We start from the raw sequence: 23,713 nt of genomic DNA on the forward strand, positions 1-23,713 counted from the left end.
ATAGATAGATAGATAGATAGATAGATAGATAGATAGATAGATAGATAGATAGATAGATAGATAGATAAATCTCAAATTATGGGGTTTAAATCCAACCCTCCACCTATTTTTGTAAGTAAAATGCTAGTGGCAAATCCTCACTTGCTCTACCATTGTCTCTTTCTACTTTGAGGCTATATAGATGTGAAAAAAAATAACCATCTCAAACTTAAAGCATTTTTGGATATGGCTATTTATAAAGGAGAGTTTTTAAAAAGCAGTTCCCTTAGACTTTAGAGATGTCTTGGTGGTGAAGAATGCTTAATGCTCTTGCAGAGGATTCAGGTATAGTTCCAGATACTCATGTGGTAGCTCACAGCCATCTGTATCTCCAGATCCAGGGGGCTGAGTTACTCTTCTGCCTTCTGCAGGAACCAGGCATACACATGAGCCATACAAATACAGGCAGGCAAACATTCATACACATGAAAACATAAAATAAAAATGTAGAGGAATTTTAATCCAATAACATGGTTTCTGTGGGCTGGAATACAGACACAATTTTAATCCCAGGAGAAAAAGGCAAGCAAATCTCTGGAGTATAAAGCAAGCCTGGTGTAAAGCAAGTTTCAGTTAAAGAAAAGCTTAGGTCTAGGTATGGTGGTACCCACCTTTAATTCTAACACTCGGAAAAAAGAGACATTCAGATCTCTGAGTTCTAGTCAGTTCTGTTCAGGCAGCATGGTTGAGCCAGTGAATTGAGAAGCAGTGCAGTGGAGCTTAGTACATGGCAGTTTCAGCTCATGGAAATCAGAGGCAGTTTTAGCAGTAGAGTTTACAGAGACAGGTTGGAGAGATATCAAACTAGACATGGGTAAAGACACAATAAGCCAGAGAATGAGAAGGAGACAGAAGATTAGAAAACATTGCTAGAGTTAGTATGAAGCCAAGCAGAGCAATTCATTCAGAAGCTGAGAGAAGCCCTATTGAATCAGTAAGCTAGGAAAGAAGTCTGAGCTATAACAATTGAGTGGAACCAACCAGCCAGAGTTCAGAAAGATCAAGAAAGAGTGAGCTTCTGCATCACTAAGTCTCAGAGGTTAGAAACATTCTAAGCCTAGATAAGATTTTAAGGAAGGAAGATACTTCCAGAACTAGACCTAAATTAGGTGAGAGAGGAAGTAAGCTTCTGAAACTAAAGTTAAATCAGAAAAATAATAAAAATTTCTTTGATATAAAAACAAATAAATCTTTTAAAAGTGTTTGCAGAATCTTTCCCTCAAATATAAGTATAAATTAAATATGTTTATGAACCTAAGGGATAAGAAAGAAAAACTCTTGATTCTAATGTTTGATTGTTGAAAATACCTACTTCAAAACACATGTAACTACAGTTCTAGGAGATCTGAATCCTCCTCCTCAACTACACACAAACACACACACAAATAAATAAATACAGTGTGGATCTCCTATGAGTGTGTTCCTATGTCCATTCTTTTGTTGTCCTTGAACTTTCTTAAGTGTACAGCTTAGTAGACTGTGTCATCTGTTTCACAACATTTTTCACTTTAAAAATCGATACTGCATTATATTTTGTATGTTGGAACAAGTTGTTTTTGAAATACATAAATCTCTAAATCAGAAGTAAAATCCTCCCTTTGGTAGGCTACCCTTTATTAGCCTAAAATGTAAGGAAACAATTTCTCATTCTTTGTCAATCAGTTGTCATACACTTGACAACATGGAGTTACAGTGAAAGACAGCTATGTTGCCATGGTCCAGCAAACCTAATTGTAAGTAAATAAGAGCCATGGAGCATGAGTGAAAAGGAAAAGAAACTATACTATATTATGTTGTGTTTTTCTAACAATCAACCTTCATTTGTCAAAGTCTGCTTGACAAATGTAGCAGAGAAGTCAAGCTCTTACACAATATTAATTCCATTTCATTTTTTCTTGTTACTCTTTTTAGCATATATTTATAAGTAGAATGAGAGATGGTCTAGTCAATATTTATGACCAGGAAACAAATATTATAGAGACTTACTTTGATGTTTTTATTCAGCAAGTCATACAATTTTTTAGTTAATTTAGTTTACTACAATAATGTAATTGTCAGCTCTTGCTGCTGTAACAAACAATCCCCAAGTTCTAGTGGCATGTTCCAAAACACATTTATTTAGTTTTAATTTATTTGTCCACAGATCAGCTGGAAATTTGTTCTAAATTTTCTTAGAGTCAAGTTAAACTATCTTTATGAACATATAAACAGAAGATCTTCTCCAAATGTCTTCTCATGAAAGGACTAAAAGTTAGTCTTTTGAATTGTATCATTATTATCATCATCATCATGTACAATTTATTTACTTGGTATTTTGGTTGTAGCCCCTTCCCTCATCTCCTTGTCCTACCCTCCTTCTTTCTTTTCCCTCTATCCATCTCACCTGGTAAAAGAAGTCTTCATCCCCTAAAATCTGACCCTAGCCTATAAGATCTCATCAGGACAGTCTGCATCCTCCTTCTCTCTGGCTTAGTTAGGCACCTCGCGAGGGGTAGGTGATGAAAGAGCTGGCCACTGAGTCATTCTATCCCTCTAACCTTTCTTCTACAAGACTCCCTGCACTCAGCCCAAAGTATGGCTGTGAGTCTCAACATCTGCTTCGAACTTGTTGGGTGGTTCGAACTTGTTGGGTGGTGCCTTTTACAGGACCCTCTATAGTAGGCTCCCATCCTGTTTCCTCTCTTCTACCACTTCTGGTGTCTTTTCTGTTTGCCATTCTGAATGATATTTAAGCATCTTCCCTAGGATCCTCGTTAGTGTTTAGCGTCTTTAGGTATGTAGATGACTATCCTATATTATATGGCTAATATCTGCTTATAAGTGAGTGTATATCATGCATGTCGTTCTGTTTCTGGGTTACCTCACACAGGATAAACTTTTCTAGATCCATACATTTGACTAAAATTTTCATGATTTCTTGTTCTTAATAACTGAATAGTATTCCATTTTGTAGATATACCACAATCTCTGTATCCATTCCTCCATTGAGGGACATCTAGGTTGTTTTCAGATTCCGGCTATAACAAATAAAGCTTCTATAAACATAGCTGAGCAATTGTCCTTATTGAATGGTGGGGCATCTTTTGGGTATATGCCAAAGAGTAGTAGAGCTAGATCTTGAGGTAGTGCTATTACCAATTTTCCAAGAAAGTACCAGATTGATTTCAAAAGTCATTGTACAAGTTTGCACTACCATCAGCAATAGTGAATTGTTCCCCTTTCTTTACATCTTCTCCAGCATGTGTTGTCACTTGAGTTTTTGATCTTAGCCATTCTGGTGGTTATGAAATGGAATCTCAGAGTTGTTCTGATTTGCATTTCCTTGATGACTAATTATTTTGAGCATTTCTTTAAGTGTTTTTCCACTGACTAAGGACATTGAACTTTTAAGTGTTTCTCTACCATTCAACATTCTTTGATGAGAATTCTCCTTTTAGCTCTGTACCTCAATTTTTTAATATTTTATTTAACTTTTATTAATTACACTTTATTCATTTTGTATCTTCCCCATAAGCTCCTCCCTCCTCCCCTCCCGGTCTCACCCTCCCCCCCTTTCTGCATGCATGCCCCTCCCCAAGTCCACTGATAGGGGAGGTCCTCCTCTCCTTCTTTCTGATCTTAGTCTATCAGTTCTCATCAGAAGTGGCTGCATTGTCAGGGTTCTAGGTTATCTCCATGAATAGTCCTTGGTTAGAGTATGAGTCTCTCGGAGTTCAAATTTTCTTGTTCTGTTGCTCTCCTTGTGGAGTTCCTATCCTCTCCAGCTCTTACTATTTCCCACTTCTTACATAAAATTCCATTCACTCTGCCCAACAGTTGGCCATCAGGCTCAGCATCTGCTTTGACAGTCTGCATGGCATAGGCTTTCAGAGGCCCTCTGTGGCAGGTTTCGAGGTTGTTTCCTGTTTTCTTCTTCTGGATTTCAGAGGCCCTTTGTAGCAGGTTCCTAGGTTGTATTATTTGGTTTGTTGGTGATTAATTTCTTGAGTTCTATATATATGCAAGATATTAACCCTCTTTTAGATGTTGGGATGTTAAATATCTTTTCCAGGCTGTAGGTTGTCATTTTGTTCTGATGACAGTGTCCTTTGTTTTATAGAAGCTTTTCAGTTTCATGAGGTCCCCTTTATTTATTGCTGATCTTAGAGCCTTAACTCTTGGTGTTCTGATCAAAAACCTCAACATAAAACCAGAAACACTAAGTTTGTTAAAAGAAAAAGTAAGGAAGAGGCTTGTAAACATTAGCATAGAAGACATCTTCCTGGACAGGACATTCCTTTTCTTAACTGTCATCAACTATCAATAGCTTCTCAGTTAGGAATTAGGGCTTGTGATTTCCTCTCCTGCCCATGCTGGATTATTTGATGGTTTGATCTTTTTCAGGTTTGTACACTAAACTACAGCTACTGTGATCTCACGAATGCAAAAGTCCTATCATGTCAGTCTGCTTCAACCTCTGGTTTTCACAATCTTTCAATGCCTTCTTCCCTTTTGTTCCCTAAAGCTTTGGGCATGAATTGGGAGATAAATGTCCTATTTAAGACTGATAATTCTATAAAATTTTATTCTCTTCTTTTTGGCCAGTTGTGAGTTGTTTTATTAACCATTATCCATGCACAAAGAAGCCTCTCTGATGAGGAATGAGCTGCTTTACTTATCTATGGATAAAGATAATTATTTAGAACAAAGTTTGATACTGTGTTCATTCATCAAAATAATAGCAGTAAGTTCAACCTTAAGGCCTATGAGTTTCCAAGTTCTTACGTATAAATTTTCACCTGGGGACAGGTCTAAATCAAATTGGAAGGTATTTTTTTACCCCTGCCTCCAGACAGTCATGGAATTATAGCAATTGTACATATCTTGCATATTCAATCATTTCAGTCATTTTTGTAGCACAAAAAGTTCAGAGGCAAAATTGCATGAGTTTTCTCTCCATGAATCCTGCATAGCCCTATCTAATACTATAAAACCTAATAGTGAGGAAGTTCCTAGTTCAGTGTGAGTTTATATCTCCAAATCTTGTGACTAATATGTATAGTGTCTTCAGCACAGCCCTTTTGTTTTGTTGTTATTGTCATTGTTGTTTTTGAGAAAGGGAATCTTGCAGTACTGGCTGTCTGGCAACTCACTTTGTAGACCATTTTGACCTCAAATTCAGCGATTTGATTCTGTGTCCAAAGTGCTGAGATTGAGGACACGCGTCAATGCTGGGATCCCAGCTTTAGCATAAGCCATTAAATTCAAGATCTATCAGGCAGCTAATAGAAATTGCAGTGTCCTTTAATATTTGGAATTGGGGTTTCTGGGACATTTTCTGAACAAGAACTTGAGGTGAAGTATCCCCCTTTCTGGCTCTGAGCCTTTTATTATGAATTCTGTGTCTTCTGGAAGAAACATTATTCGATGTACTAGGCTTACTCTAAGCTGTGTGTGTGTGTGTGTGTGTGTGTGTGTGTGTGTGTGTGTGTTTGTGTGTGTGTGTGTGTGTATTGTATTGTATGAAGTGAATAAAATAATAGGTTACAGTATGACTTTTTCAAACATTATTAGGATTTGTGATCCTTCCCTGAGACTTTTTTATTCATCAACCTGCTGGTTCAGCTTTTGAATAGCAAGTGTTATTTATATGAAAGTATATGAGAATTTTCATTTTAATTTAATCTATTATTAATTTATTATTCACTTTTCAATAATATCAGATTCTTGTATGTATTTCTCAAACTCTCTTAAGCAATATATATTATTTTCTCCTACTTTCAATGTCCATCCCATTTGTCTTTCTGAGTGAGGATTGATCATCTTATCCCGGGTCCTACTTCTTGTTTAGCTACCTTAGGTGTACAGATTTTAGTATGTTTATCCTATCATATAGTATCCACTTATAAGTGAGTAAATACCATGTGTGTCTTTCTGCTTCTAGGATACCTCACTCAGGATGAACTTTTCTAGATCCCACCATTTGCCTGCAAATTTCATGATTTCCCTGTTTTTTTTATTGCTGAGTAGTATTCCATTGTATAAATGTACCACAATTTCTGTATACATTCCTCTGTTAAGGAACATCTGGGTTGTTTCCAGGTTCTGGCTATTACAAATAAAGCTGCTATGAACATGGTTGAGCAAATGTCCTTGTATACTTGAGCATCTTTTGGATATATGCCTAGGAGTGGTATAGCTGGATCTTGAGGAAGCACTATTCCTAATTGTCTGAGAAAGCACCAGATTGATTTCCAAAGTGGTTGTACAAGTTTACATTCCCCACCAGATTGATTTCCAAAGTGGTTGTAAAGTTTACATTCCCACCAGCAATGGGAGAGGGTTCCCCTTTTTCTACAACTTCTCTAGCATGTGTTGCCACTTGAATTTTTGATCTTTCCCATTTTGATGGGTGTAGGTGAAATCTCAGGGTCATTTTGATTTGCATCTCCCTGATGGCTAAGGACAGTGAACATTTCTTTAAGTGTTTCTCTGCCATTCTACATTCCTCTACAGAAAATCCTGTTTAGCTCCCTACCTCATTTTTTAATTGGATTACTTGATTTGTTGCTTTTAAACTTATTTAGTTCTTTATATATTCTTTCAGACAGGACAGGAATTCATAAACACTCATAAACACTCATGCTGTTTACCAGAGTCTGTGATAACTGAGCCAATAAATGGGGCAAAATAAAGTCAATTTTATTCAGAGTATCAGACAAACTACACCCTGATGGTTAAGAAAGGTCACATGTGTAACAGTCTCAGGAGTTCAAATGTATATAATCACAAGAACAAGCTGCTTGTAGCAAAAACATGTTTTCCAGAGAGGCATGTAAACAAATAACAATATCCAGGTGTAATGAAGAATCTCAAATAAACTTGCTCCTCTTCCCTGCACCTAGGGAGGACACAAAAGCATATTCCAAGAACAATTTTTTTTTTATTTGAAAAAAACTGAAGTCCTATGACTCTTGTTTTCTTGAAGTGTTTTCATAGTAACTCAGAATTCCCCACTTATGATGCATTTCTTGGAATATGTTCTGGCATACTTCCACTTATTTTTTTAATAGTGGGATATCCAGAGTGGTTTTGATTTGAGATGCTGTAGATGAATCCAATTGTTATTTGAGAAATAAGTATCCTATAATCAAGCAAATTATAATATTTAAACAGTGAAAGCATTGTGTATAATACTTTGCCACCAAGAACAGAGATGAAAAACTATGTTAAGTATTATCAGTTACATTATTATATTGATCAGAAAGATCTAGAAATTAGCTTGAAAAGAGATCCATATGATTAATAATTCTAGCATCTTGTAGAAAGTAATATATTTTTTTTCTTTTAATAGAAATACAAACATAAGCACTCACTATAAATGCACAAGTCAAAACAACTAGCTTCACCAGAAAAGGATTCTCAGGTTACATAGGGCCCTGTGTGTTTCATCCTGTTGCATACGGCTTTTACTTGTATACAGGTGGGCAGAATTGACTTATGATAATATGGCTATTAGCTCCTTTTGCTTCTCTGCTGGAGATTTGATGTTTTCCTGATGACTTCCACTGTCTCCTTGACCTCTGCTATTGTTCTTGATGGCCCTGGGCTAGAAGAGTCAAAGGGGAATCTATAATATTTCATTGGATCCATCTGCAATGACAGATGCGCACTCCTTCTTAATTTTCATCTGGAAATGTAAAAATAAGAAAGGGTAATGCACCAACTTCTTTATTTTCTTCTGCATTTAAACCAGGGAAGTTAGAGTGGGCACGATTATGAGTAATAAACAACGCATGTTTGTGCATTTTAACCAGATGTTGTAGTTCTTTTAGTAATGAAAACATGACAAAATGGGAAAAAATTAGTATCTATTGGTGGAAATAATCTTACAACATAAGTAGAATCTAAAATGATACTTAAGGGCTTATGAATTAACTGTGATAAATGAACAAAAACGGACAGTTCAATTTGTGCTAAGAAAAATTAATAGGTTGATGAATATAGTACCATGAATGTCTTCTATACTCTGAGATAAGCCATCAGTAAAATAAGTATCTGCCTATGAAATGTGATAAGGGTGGACAATTTTTTTACCCCCCAAATTCAACTCATATGAGAATATCTCATAGCTTGGCAGCTGCATGATGATTTCCTATCCTTCCATAGTACTCTGTAAAAGAAATTTAAAAAGTTGAGAGTTCTGTAACACTCATAACTGATTGTTAGCTAAAGGTAATATAATACAGCAAAGATAAAAATATATATAATTTTTGACATCTGATGCTTCCCAGAATTACTAATTGAGCAAAAAGAGTACATAAGTAGTTAGTATTTTCTGTACCTTATGGTGTAAATAAATCCATTTCAAAGTTTTATCCTTTTGGCTATAATACCCGTAGGATTCAATATAGTGGGGAAAAAAAAGTTTAAAGGAAGTGAAGGATCCACATGATATGCAAGTGCCTCTTCTGGTCTGAATTAAAGTAACTGTAGATCTTTTCTTGCCTATCAAGATGATACACAAGGACTATCTAACACCATCTTTCATTCTCAAGTTTTTAACAGACTGTTTAGTGCATTTGTATTATGAAGAACAGCCCAAGAACCTGGGAGGAATTACTAAATGAATTCATTCTTGATTCTGGGCCTTAGCTTGCTTAGGCTGTAAAGTTAGCCTTTTCCTAGGCTCTCCTAAGTACTCATCAAAAAGTGGGAAGAATTCAAGATAAGATTGAATGTCAAATTCCTCACCACATGCTTCAGAATCATTTTCAGGCAATGGAGGATATGGACTTAAAGGAGGCTCCAGTAAGAGTGCTGAGTGCACTGATTGGGGAGGACCTCCTGAGATAAGGGAGGGAGGGAGGGTGGGGGAGGGAATGAAGGAGAGAAATACAGCTGGGATACAGAGTTAATAAAACTAACTAATAATAAAAAAATAAAATAAAAGAGTGCTGAGTGATTTGTCACCTGCATAGTAATGGATGGCACTGTTTTTTTGTTTTGTTTTGTTTTGTTTTTTACTTTCATTTGCCTTAATAGAGAAATCTTCTTTCTTTTCGTTTTCTTTTTACATTTTTTTAAATTTATTTTTTGATTATTACAATTTATTCACTTTGTATCTCAGTTGTAGCGCTCTCCCTCTTCCCCTCCCAATCTTATCCTTCTTCCCTTTTCTCTTCCCATGCTCCTCCCTTAGTCCACTGATAGAGGAGGTCCTCCTACCCTTCCATATGACCTTAGCCTATCAGGTCTCATTAGGACTGTCTGCATTGTTTTCCTTTGTGGCCTAGTACAGCAGTCCTCCCCCCAGGGAGTAAAAAGAGCAAGTCACTGAGTTCATGTCAGAGACAGTCCCTATTCCCCTTACTAGGAAACACCCTTGGAGACTGAGGTACCATGAGTTACATCTGAGCAAGGGGTCTAGGTTATTTCCATGCATGGTCCTTGATTGAAGTGTCAGTCATATAATACAGGATAAACATACTAAAATCTATACTCCTAGAGAAAATAAACAAGAAGGGAGATTCTAGGGAAGTTGCTCAATCCTCATTCAGAAAGCAAACTGGATAAATATCGGAAGAGGGAAAAAACAGGAAACCGGACAGGAGCCTACCACAAGGGCCTCTGAAAGACACTACCCAGCAGGGTATTAAAGCAGATGCTGAGTTTCATGGCCAAATTTTGGGCAGAGTGCAGGGAATCTTATTAAAGAAGGGGGAGGTAGAATGGCCCGGAGGGGAGAGGAGCTCCACAAAGAAATCAAAAGAACCAATAAATCTGGTTCCAGGGGTCTTTGCAAAGAATGATACTTTCTTTTTTTTTTTCTTTTTTTGTCTCTTTTACAAATTTTAAGGTTTGGCCATCCAGTTTATATTCATCTAAGCATTATACATCTCTTACTCATGATTGATATTCTCATCTTTCTTAAGCATTTTAAAAACAGTCCAAATTAATGCTGGAGTGACCCAAAATTGAAAAGAGACCTTTCCCTTATTTATATGCCTTTTCAATATTCTTTCAGAATCTTTTTCATGTAAATTTTCATATTCTGAAAACCAGGGATTATAATCACAAAGTACTTGAGAGTTGTGATTTTGACATTTCTGCTTCTCCTTTCTTTTAAAAATGATGCACAAACTTGAAACAAAGCAAAACCTTCTATGGTTTCTTTCCAAGTATTCTCTCACCTCCTTCTATAAGGGACACCACTCTCTTATTCCATCGCTGACTTCAAGCCCCTGTTTCATGACACTACTTGCATTACCCTATAGAGTTGGTGAGACGTTGGAAAATGGAGCTAATAAAGGAGCAGCCTCCAGTCTCATACAATAGCCAACTTTATTCAGAATATCAGACCTTCTATAGCCTGGGGATTATAAAATGTCACTTGCATAAAATTCTTAAGAGTTAAAGCTGTTTATAATTACAAGAACAAGCTGCTCATGGCAAAAACATGTTTTTTCATAGAGGCATATAAACAAATAACAGTAGCCAGTTGTAAAAATTAGTTAAAGTAAACTTGCTCCAATTCATTATACTTGGGAGGAACACAAACAGCCCATTCCAAAAACAGTTCCGTGTTTTTGAAGAAACTGGGATTCCAAGACTCTTGTTTTATTTTCTTGGAGTGTTCTCACAAGCACTCAGAATTTCCCTCGTATGACTCTATTCTTGGACCATGTTCCAACATACTTCACCTCCTATACTCTTCTTTTGTGGTGTGTGTGTGTGTGTGTGTGTGTGTGTGTGTGTGTGTATGTGTGTGTGTGTGTGTTGTGACCCAGTAAGTTTTATTAATGTCTCCTGCATGAGAAGAGGAGTAAAACTTTCGACTGGAGCATGAACACCTTACCAGTACTAATGAAGAGTATGATTCCTCCTCACCTAGGAACCATTAATAGGAAACAGCTCCCTGGGGAGGATTTGGGACCTATAGGCCCTCTTTCACCCAAGATAGAATGTCAGAGACCCATGATTAAACAGATTATATTCCAGTAATAATATTTTATTAAAATAAATATTGTTGCCAGGCCACAGAGGAAGAGGATCCAGGCAGTCCTGATGAGACTTGATAAACTATGGGCAGATGGCAGGACAGAACTCCCCCTTTCAGTGGACTAAGGGAAGGGGATAGAGAGGAAGTGGGAGGTATGGAAGGACATGGAGGAGTTGAAGGAGGGGGCTTCAGTCTAGATATATATTGAAGAAACTGTAAAAAAGAAAAAGAAAATTGCTTTAGATACATCAAATATCAGCGTTTATCCATATCTTGGGGCACACATTTCAATGGAAGGAATTTGAGGTTGATCTTGTTATTTTTTGAGTGAAGAAAACAAAAATGAGAGTGTTTGAAAGGAAGGATGAGTCTTTTTTTCTTTTCTTAGCTAAAACAGTACAGATTTGGGTATATTCAAAGTTGATAGTTTTGTGGAAATTATAGCCCTTTATCTACTACAAATTTAGTGCTCTATTAAAATGACAAACCATATTAAGAACTATTTTTCCAATGTCAATTATAATAAATTGAGCATAACTCTGATTCAAGATTGTTCATTTCAAATGAAAAAAGTGTGTGTGTCATTTAGATAGGACACTGTTGATAAAAACCAGGACTCTCACTTCAAAGGGAAAATTTGATGTTTATTCTGTAGCCAAATTTGAGTGACCATGGCCCAGGAAACACAGAGCTAGGAAGATTACCTTAGGTACCATGTTCCCACATGGAAGCTGTTTCATAAAGTATTACAGTATTAGAGTAGAAGAATAATGAAAATGAATGAATGAAGGCAATATTAACAATCCATTGCTAGGTACATCTGCTAGGCAGGTTACAAAATAGAGTAATCTCCTTTAATGGCCTCAGATGCTTTCTTGACACTTTTAGCTTTGGGGTTGGTAGAATCTAGTAGTCTCCTAAGTTAATAGAGTCTGAAAGGTTTTATCTATTAGTCACAGAGTGTTAGTTCCACCAAAGAGTTGGGCAAGGGTTGGGTATTTAGATGGCTAAAAGAAGTACAGTATAAGATAATTAGGCTCTGCATCTGCAACATTGTGACCTCTTCATATCATTGCAGTTCTAATCAGTTGATCAGTGTTTTCACACACAGCTTCTTTCCAGAAATGGTCTTTCACAGTACATAGAATTATAGATAGTAATGCATGGGAAACACAAATAATACACGTACACATGAAAAATGTGGTTGCATTGTTCTACTTTTAAAGTGATTCAACCTTACTAATAATATGCACTTTCTTTATTTCTTTATAGTAATTTATGTTTTCCCATTATTTTTACAAACTATGATCATTCACTACACCAAAATGTTTTTGCAAAGTGACCCACTTAAAGGAGAACGGGTAGTTGTTGAAGTCCTATAAGGAAACTAGTGCCTGCAAATAGGTGTGTCCTGTTCCTGATCTGAAATGAGAACTATTCTACTTTTATCAAAGATTTACAAAGTACTGTACTTGAAGGGACAGTACCTTTCTGGTATTGTCCAGTACCATCACCGATCAGCTATTGTAGAAGAATTAAGTAAGTAGTTTCTTATTTTATTAATATAAAGCATATACTCTTAGTGATATGTACACTTTTGAACAAAGGACCAATTTCATACATATGTTCTAAAAATAACTAATTATATTCTAACAATTCTAATAATTTTTTCTCTCAAACAAATAAGTGATGAGCACTCATATATTTTCAGACAGCCTGCTGTGCATGATCAGATTGAAATATTTTAAGTTCACATATTTCCTCCCTTGTAGACTGAGTGGAAAACAGATGGGAACACACTGTGTAGAGGACACTAAATACTGAAGAAATGTACACACTCCAGTACCAGGAAGCACCAGGGTAGAAAAAAGGAGACAAAAATGCAAGTTAATCAAAAGCAGCTCCAAGGAAGATTGCCCAGGCCCTGACTGATGCATGACATAATCGATACTCTATCCCAGTGTTTAACAAGTGTTCCATCCAAAAAGTCTTCTGTAATATTTAACTTCACTTCCTTCTGTTTCAATTTATGTGCATTTCTTTTGTTCTTTTTTTTTTCTTTTTTGAGAGCTAGACAGCAGTCAGTAACAAAACACTTTGTATTCCTGTACCTAAAGGGGTTTATTTTTGTCTGCCATGCTTAAGGCTTCCCCAGTCAATGGAAAAGCAAACAATAAAAAAAATCTGATCACTCCTCAAAAGACCTGTCTAATTTGACTGCTTAATAAATAATAAGCTTTGGTACTCTACTTTTAGTGTTTATTCTCTGGAAAAAAACATAATTTCAACAGTGATGTGGAAATAATTATTTGCCTTTTTTTTACATAAAGACTCAAAAGTAGAGAGTAGGCAAGTGTGTGTGTGTGTGTGGTTTATGAAAGAGACAGACAGAGAGAAAATTTGGATCTGAAGCTCTAAAAAGAAACCTATACAATAAGGAGTCTGTATAGTACAGTAAGCATTAAGATTATTGATATTATTGATGTTAAATCTGGCATTTACATGTATCAATTACACCAATAATTTATGTTTTTCATGATTGCATCATGATTGCATTTTGCTTTAAAAAATGCATACTGCTTGTGTTTATGCACAATATTACAGTAGTATAATTCAAGGGAAATTTGAATTGTTTTAAAGTTTGTGCATTTCACAGGCACCTGTACTTATTTTCTCTGCATCAAAAGCTACATTTTAGTGACCCTGTGTACCATGCAGAAATTGATCTGCATTAAATGTGGAGTTTCCAAGGTTATATTTAAATTTAGTAATTATATTGCTAACTGTGAAGTTAATCTGAACTGCATGCATTCTTTTCCCCAGGAAACAGAAATAACAGTTCAAGCTAAACAACCGGATGTGGAAAGGCTTTTGTCTAAAGGGCAGCATTTGTATAAGGAAAAAACAAGCACTCAGCCAGCAAAGGTAATGAAGCAACCTCTAGCAATATCTATTACCTCATACTGGGTTTTGCTTCCCCCGTTGTACACTTACCATTGACATGGTCTATTTATAATCTGTGAAATAATTTGTAAGGTAATATTGGTAATGCTACAGTTGCAGAGGCAAAGCTGTCTTTTTGATCAACATATCCTATTTATATATTGTGATCTTAAGTGTATTAACAAGGCATTGCATTAAAAGACTCATTTCTGTCCTGGTGTGGTACCATCAATATAGAAAATACTATCATCTTCAAGGTAGATTAAATTCTTTAGGGCTTTATTGTTTTGCTTGCAAACCTTGCTAGTCATTATATTGTATGGTTTAATGCAAATCAAGCCATTGCTTCATGTTGTCTCCAATATCTGTAAAAAATCACAATATGGTTTATGAACTTTTCTTGCTCTGTTGTTCTTTTTATGAAAGAAAAAAACCTGCATTCAGGCTTTACTACTTTAATAAGTCAGGAATTTCTAGTGAAATGTCAGATCATTGCATCTTTCTTTAGTAAAAAGCTGGCCTGAGTGAAAGCTTTCTACCTCCTCTCTGTGTGCACATTTTGAAATCCAGGATACATTTATTGCCAGGATCTTACCTGAGGAAAAAAATAAAAAGCCAGGCCAGTTACAAACAAACAAGCAAATACCCACTCAGTGGCTTCCATTTGCAAAGGAGAAGCCAGTGATAAATGACAAAAAGATGTTAGGTCGAGTTTACTTTATTCTCTGTGCCCGTCCAAATGGTTTTGACTGTGTTAAAGGTTCCTGAGATCCTGTAATGGCAGCTAGTCATTGCTCAGTTTGGTTTCTCATTTAATGTTGCCGGCTGAGATATAGCGAGACTTACTCTCATGTTCAAAACCATTCTAAAGCAGTGCAGGTCAATACCCTCATTTTCCAGAGCCAGTCTGGCTCCACAAATAACATTACCAGAACTCAAACTCTTTCAAAAAGGTCACCACTTAGTTTCCTTGTACTTGGGCCAAAGTTTTATTCTCCAAAATTGCTTGTTTACAACACAGCTTACAAGGAGTTTTCATTACATAAATTTAAATTTGGATTTTGAACATAATAGCAAAACACCAGATGCAAAAAGGTGCAACATTTTCTACCAATATTAAAACTCACTTATTCAAGAATAAAGTTACCTCTACTTCTGAAATCTAGGAAAATAATTTACATACAGTTTGAAGTTTGATATGAATTTGATAAAAATAAAGTGTTTTTGCTGTTTGGACTTGCAGACTTAGAGGTAGTACTGAGAGTAGCAAATTTCAAGGTTGATGTGGTTGAAGGTATACAGGTTAGTTACCAGAATGGTAAAGTCCCCAGGGTGGTTTCCATGGAGACTATCATTCAACTGAGACAAGAAAAGAATAAATGGACTAGTGGATATGTCCATTTTATCTATTCTCCATGGATCTACATTATCTTAATGTCATATGGGTATGGCAATGAGTTGAGGTTTAACGTCCTTTCACAGAGTTTACAAATGTGCATTTAATTTTGTGTTGCTTTGTGCTTTTGCATAAAACATAGAAAAATCCTACCTTCTAGATAAAGATCATTTTTTTCTCATATACATATAAAATAATCAAACCAGTAATGCAAAACTTTTTGTCACCTCAACCTATACGCTCAATCTTAAGGCTGCTTGGAAAGGAACACTGCTTCTTTAAACATTAGTGTTGGTTTATCAAAAGGATGATCAATCACTCTGACACTATGTGAAAATAAAAAGCCATTTCCAACACTGAGCCCATATATTATATAATTTAAATTACAAAATTGTTCTACTTCTCCTTAAGTTTGAAACTTCTCACACATTTATTAGAAAGGAAGCAGGGCTTCCCAGTCTGGAATACTTTTAATAAGACAAGTTTTTGAGGAAGGGGTTAACCTTGGACGGGTGTATCCGAAAATAAGAAATGGAGTGACAGATGATAATTTTTTATGTATTTAAACATTTATTTTTTTTCTTCTTTATTTATTATTTTTATATTAATTACAGTTTATGTACTTTGTATCCCAGCTGTAGCCCCCTCCTTCATTCCCTCCCACTCCCACCTTCCCTCCCTCATCCCCTTCCTGCCCCTCTGTAAGTCCACTGATGGGGGAGGTCCTCCTCCCCTTCCATCTGTTCCTAGCTTATCAGGTCTCACCAGTACTGGCTACAATGTCCTCTTTAAAAGAAAAATAAGGAGTCTGGGAAAAATACTTACTGCTTTTCTAGAAGACTGGAGTTTAGCTCCTAGTATACACATTTGTTGACTCACAACTGCCTGTATCTCCAGCTCCAGGTTATTGGATACTCTTTTTTGGCCTCCATTAGTACCTTCACACACATGCACTTACACAACTAGATAAGCACATATATATTTTTTAAAAAAATAAATCCATTTTAAAAATCCATATCCCTCAAGCTTATTTATGAAAGATTCAGTTGTTTTCATATATGGCCTGTCCACCATTATCTGAAATTGAGAGCTGGCCTCTCCCTACTCAATTTTCTTCATTTTGTTACAGCATTAACTTTACTAGGATTTCTTTAAAACTTTCAAAAATGGATTTTGTAACTTAAGCTAAGCAATTTCATATTTTCTTTAAGGATTCTTTGCTGAGATAAATAGTATATTGTGAGATTTAAAAGTATATAATGTAAACATCTCTGATATAAAGTTACCATAATAATTTGTATTGTCCTATGTTTGGAAAACTAAGTAAGTCTTCGCTCTGCCTGCCTCTCTCCATGCCTTTTACAATCTCTATTTTTTCAATGTATGTTCCTGTCATCCTTGGTAATACTTCTGCTTTATTCTATTTGTATATTATTTTCTCATCTTCAGAAATATTTGAAGATTAATTATATAGTTTCAGTAAAATAAAATTTTGTCAAATTATATATTTGGAGATAAGATTTGATGAGATTAATATTTTCTATACTCCATTTTCTACAAAGGAACTGGTATTTCCTCAACATCATCACTTTCACAGTAAAAGGCATCAAAATACTGTGATGAATTGTGTCCTAGGAAGGATGAAAAAGAAGGGTTGCAATTATAGGCAAACCTGTGTTTGGAAAGCAAATTTAAGGACAGTATTGTCTGTATAGACAGACCCTATTAAAAATATTACTCTTATTAGTGACAACAATATTAACACCTGCAAAATAAATGATCTGTCATTTTAATTGTTTATTTATCTTATATTATGTACATGCATATTTTACCTGCATATATACATTTGCACCAAATGTGTACTTGCTGCCCACAGAGCCAGAAGAAAGCACTAGGTCCCCTGGAACTGGAGTCACAGGAGAAAACATCCATTATAAGTGCTAGAAACTTAATTACTTTCCCCTAGATAAGTAGTAAGTGTTTCTCAGATCTCTTTTTCCAATTCCTTTAAACATTCTTATAGTTAACCATTTAGACACTTGATTCTACTAATCATACTTACTTTAACTGTAGCTTTCTGATAAATTTTATTTAATGTGTATGTTGTTTTCTTTACAACTAAGAGAATTAATGGGATATAAAATACTGTAGCTATTTGATGAAGTAATAAGACAAGACAAATTTGAATACTAGGTTTTTCTTATATTATCAAAAATATTGGTTAGGCAAACTTTATAACATATGCAACTTAATCTTCAATGTATATTTTAAAGAGATACTACAAGTATGGTGTGACTAATTGGTCAAAGGAGTACATCACAAGTTTAATACAAAGTAATTGCTGTATACAAATGGTCAACAGAGCAATTATAAGCTCCAGACATCCTTTCCTCAGATATATTATACTAAATAATAGCATCATTAGTCATTTTCTACTACATTTGATCACAACCAATATGTTTTAATTTCTCAGTTGCTTTGCTGTTAATAACTATATTGATCTGTTTTTTTTCACACCAGTAGTAAAAATTAGAACTATTACTTTATTACCAGAGGAGAAAACACTTCAAAAAGACAATGTGCCATCTTTATCAAAGAACTTTTAATTTTAAAGAGGATGAGTAAAGTGGAGTCCATGTTAAAATTATATGCTGTGAAGGAGTCAAATCGATGATCAGAGTTAATGTAGAATTTGAGAAGGAATGAATAGGACTAAACCATATCATTGTTCAAGGAGCAACAGGTCATATTAGTAATTTCTGTGATGGCAAAGTGGTCTTGTCTCTCTGTATTGTTTCAGATCTGGTCATGCTGTGACCTTGTCTCTACTAACCTTTTTTTTCTAAGTGTTTAGCTTGTGTATCTGTCTGTCTGTTTAACTGGGATCATCATGGCCTAGCTGACTATCAGCTACCAGCAAAACTTTTTTCACATCCTCAAAGCTATTACTGGAAGCTTTATTACCAAGAATCAATAACAATTTACAATATATTAGAAAAGCTGATGTTTTCATTTTTCTTAATTATTTTTGATGAGAATAATACACTTATTTTTCCTGTTAAAAATAACCTTTCAGATGAGTTTTAACAGTTACTTTTTTTAACAGTTACTTTTTACTTCTGATTCTACACTATAAGTAATTCTAATGGTTTATCAAATGTCTCTATTTAATCAAATTATCTTAGAATACTTTAAGAAACCTACATGATTATTTGAGGATATAATCCAAATTCATTTGCTATTCAAAATAAGCAATTGAAACAAAAGTTATTATAAAGACTCAAGTGTGACCTGAGTCAGCTCAGAGGAAATATTTGAGTATCAAGGTAGGCTTGCACATTATTTCTTGCTACAACTAAGTAAGTGTTTTTAAGATTTAAATATCATCTCTAGACTTCACATGTATTAATGTATTTACAGAGGTAGACATATGAACTGTGCTGTTGCAGTGCCTACATGCATGTCTGTGTATATACAGTCATACCTGTTACCTGCCAACCAATCTCACAAGATATGACTTTAAAGTTTTAAAAATTTTAACCTAAAATGTTTAGAATGTCTACATGTTTATATTTGTAAGTTTAAATGTGTGTGCCTGCTTGTGTGTGGATGTTCACATTATATGTATACCAACAGAAGCCATAGGCTGTCTTTTCTGTCATTTATCAACCAAAATTTTTGGGACAGGTCTTTCACTGAGCCTGATACTTATGGGATCCATCTATCTCTGCACAGATGCCAGCTGCCACGCCCAGTTTTTGTTGTTGTTGTTTTGTGTTTTTTGTTTGTTTTTTTGTTTTTTTTTTAATTAACCAGGGTAGCCAATCTCAGATCCTCATTTTTCACAACAAGCACTTTCTTTTCCCAATGAGCCATCTCCTGAAAACTCCTTTAAAATTTTTAAATTAAAATCAAAATGTCTGTTTAGAAAGGGACCTAAAGCCCCCTGCTCAGATGTAGCCTATATACTCAGTCTCCAAGTGGGTTCCCTAGTAAGGGGAGCAGGGGCTGTCTCTGACATGAACTCAGTGGCCTGCTCTTTGATCACCACCCCATGGAGGTGGCCTTAAGAGGCCACGTAGAAAGAGTATCCAGATAGTCCTGATGAGACCTGATAGACTAGGGTCAGACAGTAGGGACTGTACTTGGGGAGGAGCATAGGGGGAGAAGAAGTTGGGAAGGTAGGACTGGGAGGAGGCAAGAGAGTGGGCTGCAGTAGGGATACAAAATAAATAAATTGTAATGAATAATAACAACAAACAAATTAAAAAGAAAGCACTTTTTTGTAATTATTGATGTTCTTCATAAAGAATATACTCAGAAAATGAGTTGATAACTTGATGAGCTGTTATATTGAAAATGTTTTTGAAATCAGTAACATGTATGCTTTTCTATTAAAGAGGAAGTTAGAAGATCTGAGGTCTGAGTGGGAAGCTGTAAACCATTTACTTCGAGAGCTGAGGACAAAGCAGCCTGACAGTACCCCTAGACTGACCACTATTGGAGCCTGTGAGTACACTGCATCCCATGTGTCTTCCTTTGCTTTAGCAGTTTGCTCCAAAGCACAGCTATGAGGTTTTCTCTGAGTAAAAAGGAAAACTGGTTTCTGATTCTGCAGAAAAAGGTGAACATTTATGCTATTTATTATTCAAAAGGTCTCTGAGTGGGTTTCTTGAACATTGAGAGGTTTATAAGTTGTATTTTCTGAAGCTGCAGCTAAGAAGAAAAAAAGAGGACAGGTGAGGAGAAGCTTTCTCTTTAGCATTAAAGAGGGCTGGCTTTGTAGATCTACACTGAATCTCCAGGAGAGAACCAATCCTTTGAATCTCTGCTTCACTGGAAGAAGAGTATTCATGGGAGCAGTTTTTAATTGAAGTTGAGTTAATTCTTACTATGGAAATCCAAGAAACCACTGCATCCCTAGCATTTCAGAACGGAAGTCCAGATAAAAGTTAAGTGACACCGGGGAACTGAAAAACATGAGCAAACATTGTGATGTTTATTAACATGATACACTGAAATTGCTATATCAAAGTTCTAGGGAATAAAATATGTCAGGTTTACTTCCTTATATAATATGTAATTTTTTATTCTCTCAGCTCATATGAGGTGGTCTCTAGAAGTAATTGGCCTGTTCAGTCTCAGAGTCTGTAATACTGTAAAGATACTTTATCCAATGATTTTTTTTTGTTTTTGTAATTACTTAATTTATTTTAATTACAATTTATTCACTTTATATTCCATGTAGCCCTCTCCCTGGTCTGTTCTTAGACCCACCAACACTCCCTTGTCTCTCCCTATCCCCTTTCCCTAGTCCCCTGATAGGGGAGGACCTCATCCCCTTCTATCTGCCCCTAGCCTATGAGGTCTCTTCAAGGCTGGCTGTATTATCTTTCCCTGTGGCCTGACAAGGCTTCACCCCCCACCCCTGTGGAGATAATCAAAGAGCTAGCCATTGAGTTCATGTCAGAGACAGGCACTGCCCCCCTTTCTAGGAAACAAACTTGGAATCTGAGCCCCCTGTGAGCTTCCTTGGAGCAGGGATCTAGGTCATTTCCATACATGGTTGGCCTATGGGTCTCTGTAGGACCCCCTGGGCCCTGAATGTTGGTCTCCTTGTGTAGTTCAGATGCCCTACAGTTTGTTCTATCTCCCTCTTCTTCTATAAGGATTTTAACACTCTCCCCAAAGTTTGGCTATGAGTCTCACTGTCTCTGATACCCTTGGGTTAGAGTCTTTCAAAGGTCCCATATGGAATGCTCCTGCCCTGTTTGTTGTCTTATCCTACTTCTGATATCTATTATGCTTGCCCTTCTTAGTGAGGTTTCAGCTCCTCCTTGTTGTTTAACTTCTTTAGGACTACAGATTTTAGTATGATTTTCCTATATTATATGGCTAATGTCCACTTATAAGTAAGTATATACCATATGTGTCTTTCTCTTTCTGGGTCACCTCACTCAGGATGATCTGTTCTAGTTTGCTCCATTTACCTGCAAATTTCAAGATTTCCTTGTTTTTAATTGCTGAATAGTATTCCATCGTGTAAATTACCACACTTTCTGTATCCATTCCACTGCTGAGGGACATTAGGTTGTTTCTAGGTTCTAGTTATTAAAAAGAAAGCTGGTTAGAACACAGTTGAGCAAATGTCCTAATTGAATAGTGGGCCAATTTTGAGTATATGCCCAGGAGTGGTATAGCTGGATCTTGACCAAGCACTATTCCTAATTTTCTGACACAGTACTAGATTGATTTCCAAAGTGGTTTTACAAGCTTACACTCCCACCAGCAATGGAGGAGGGTTTCCCTTTCTCAACAACCTCTCCAGCATGCATGATCTTAGTTTTTGATCTTAGCCATTCTGATGGGTATGAGGTGAAATCTCAGAGTCATACTGATTTTCATTTCCCTAATGACTAAAGACATTGAGCATTTCTTTGAGTGTTACTCTGACACTCGATATTCCATGTTTGAGAATTCTCTGTTTAGCTCTGTGGCCCATTTTTAAATTGGATTAGTTTTTTTTTGGTGTTTAACTTCTTCACTTTATATATTCTAAATATTAATCCTCGAACAGATCTAGGGTTAGTGAAGATATTTTCCAAGTCTGTAGGCTGTCGTTTTGTTCTGATGACAGTATCCTTTGCTTAACAGAAGCTTTTCAGTTTCATGAGGTCCCATTTATTGATTGTTGATCTTAGAGCCTGTGCTATTCGTATTTTGTTCAGGAAATTGTCTCCTGTGCCAATGAGTTCAAGACCCTTCCCCACTTTTTCTTCTAACATGCTTAGTGTGTCTGTTTTTATGCTGAGGTCATTGGTCCACTTGGACATTACTTTTGTGCAAGGTGATAAATATGGGTCTATTTGCATTTTCTACATGTAGACATCCAGATAGACCAGCATCATGCCATTGTTATTATTGGTGCTCTATAGTACAGCTTGAGATCTAGATAGAGATACCTCCAGAAGATCTTTTATTGTACAGTATTGTTTTAGCTATTTTGGTTTTTGTTTTGTTTTGTTTTGTTTCCATATGAAATTGAGTATTGTTCTTTCAAGGTCTGTAAAATATTGTGTTGGCATTTTGATGGGAATTGCATTGAATCTGTACATTGCTATTGGTAGGATATACATTTTCATTATGTTATTCCTACTGAGCCATCTTTCTGTCTTCTGATACCTTCTTCAATTTCTTTATTCAAAGTCTTCAAGTTTTTTGTTTTTCTTTTTTTTTTTTCTTTCTCTTTTGTATACAGGAGGGCTTCTGATATGTTTTTTTTGTTTTGTTTTGTTTTGTTGTTTTTAGTTAATGTTGTATACAGCCATCTTTCTGGAGGTGTTTCTCAACTGAAGGGGTTCTCTAGTATAAATTTTGGGATCACTCATGTATATTATCATTTCTTTTTTTTTGAATTTTATTTTTTTCTTATCAGTTACATTTTATTAAATCTGTATCCCAGCTGTGTCCCGATCCCTCATTCCCTCCCAGGCCCTCCCTCCCTCCCTCCCTCATCTCCACTGTGCCCCTTGCCAAGTCCACTGATAGGGGGGACCTCCTCCCCATTCATCTGATCCTGTTTTATCAGGTATCTTCAGGACTGGCTGCAAAGCTCTCCTCTGTGCCCTAACAGGACTGATCCTACCTTGGGGGGTGGGGAGGCCAAAGAGCCAGTCATTGAGTTCCTGTTAGAAATAGTCCTTGTTCCCCTCACTATGGGAAACCAATTGGTTACTGAGCTACCACAAGCTCCATCTGAGCAGAGGTTCTAGGTTACATTCATACATGGTCCTTGGTTGCATGTCAGTCTCAGAAAAGACCCTGTGCCCAGATATATTTTGTCCTTGTGGAACTCCTATCCTTTCCTCATCAGACTAACTCCCCTTCTTTCTTATGATTCCCTGTACTCTGCCAAAGGTTTGGTCATGAGTCTTTGCTTTGAAAACACTGCTAGTTAGAGTCTTTCAAATGCGCTCAGTAGACTCCTGTCAATGTTCAATGCGCATCCCATCTGTCTTTCAAACAGAGGATTGATAATCTTACCCCATGTCTGCTCTCTTGATTATCTTTTTTAGGTGTATAGATTTCATTATGTTTATCATATCTTATAGGTCTATATAAGTGAGTATATACCGTGTTTGTCTTTCTCCTTCTGGGATATTTCACTCAGTATGATCTTTTCTAGATCCCACAATTTGCCTGCAAATTTCATGATTTCCTCGTTTTTGATTGCTGAGTAGTATTCCATTGTGCAAAAATACCACAATTTCTGTACCCATTCCTCCGTTGATGGACATCTGGGTTGTTTCCAGGTTCTGGCTATTACAAATAAAGCTGCTATAAACATGGTTGAG

At 36.1% G+C, this 23,713-nt stretch overlaps 1 protein-coding gene across 1 annotated transcript in view; it reads left to right on the forward strand.

Moving 5' to 3' along the window:
* Window positions 1-23,713, forward strand: part of Dmd (dystrophin) — a 1,523,318-nt gene that overhangs the window by 588,536 nt on the left and 911,069 nt on the right. Inside the window, exons 21-22 of the mRNA XM_055607916.1 lie at window positions 13,844-13,945; window positions 19,760-19,868. Of these exons, the coding sequence (XP_055463891.1) occupies window positions 13,844-13,945; window positions 19,760-19,868 (211 nt within the window). The remainder of the gene's footprint in view (window positions 1-13,843; window positions 13,946-19,759; window positions 19,869-23,713) is intronic.

This window comes from Psammomys obesus, unplaced genomic scaffold (genome assembly GCF_907164565.1).
Source record: "Psammomys obesus unplaced genomic scaffold, mPsaObe1.curated_primary_1811, whole genome shotgun sequence".
In the NCBI taxonomy this organism is placed as follows: Eukaryota; Metazoa; Chordata; class Mammalia; order Rodentia; family Muridae; genus Psammomys; species Psammomys obesus.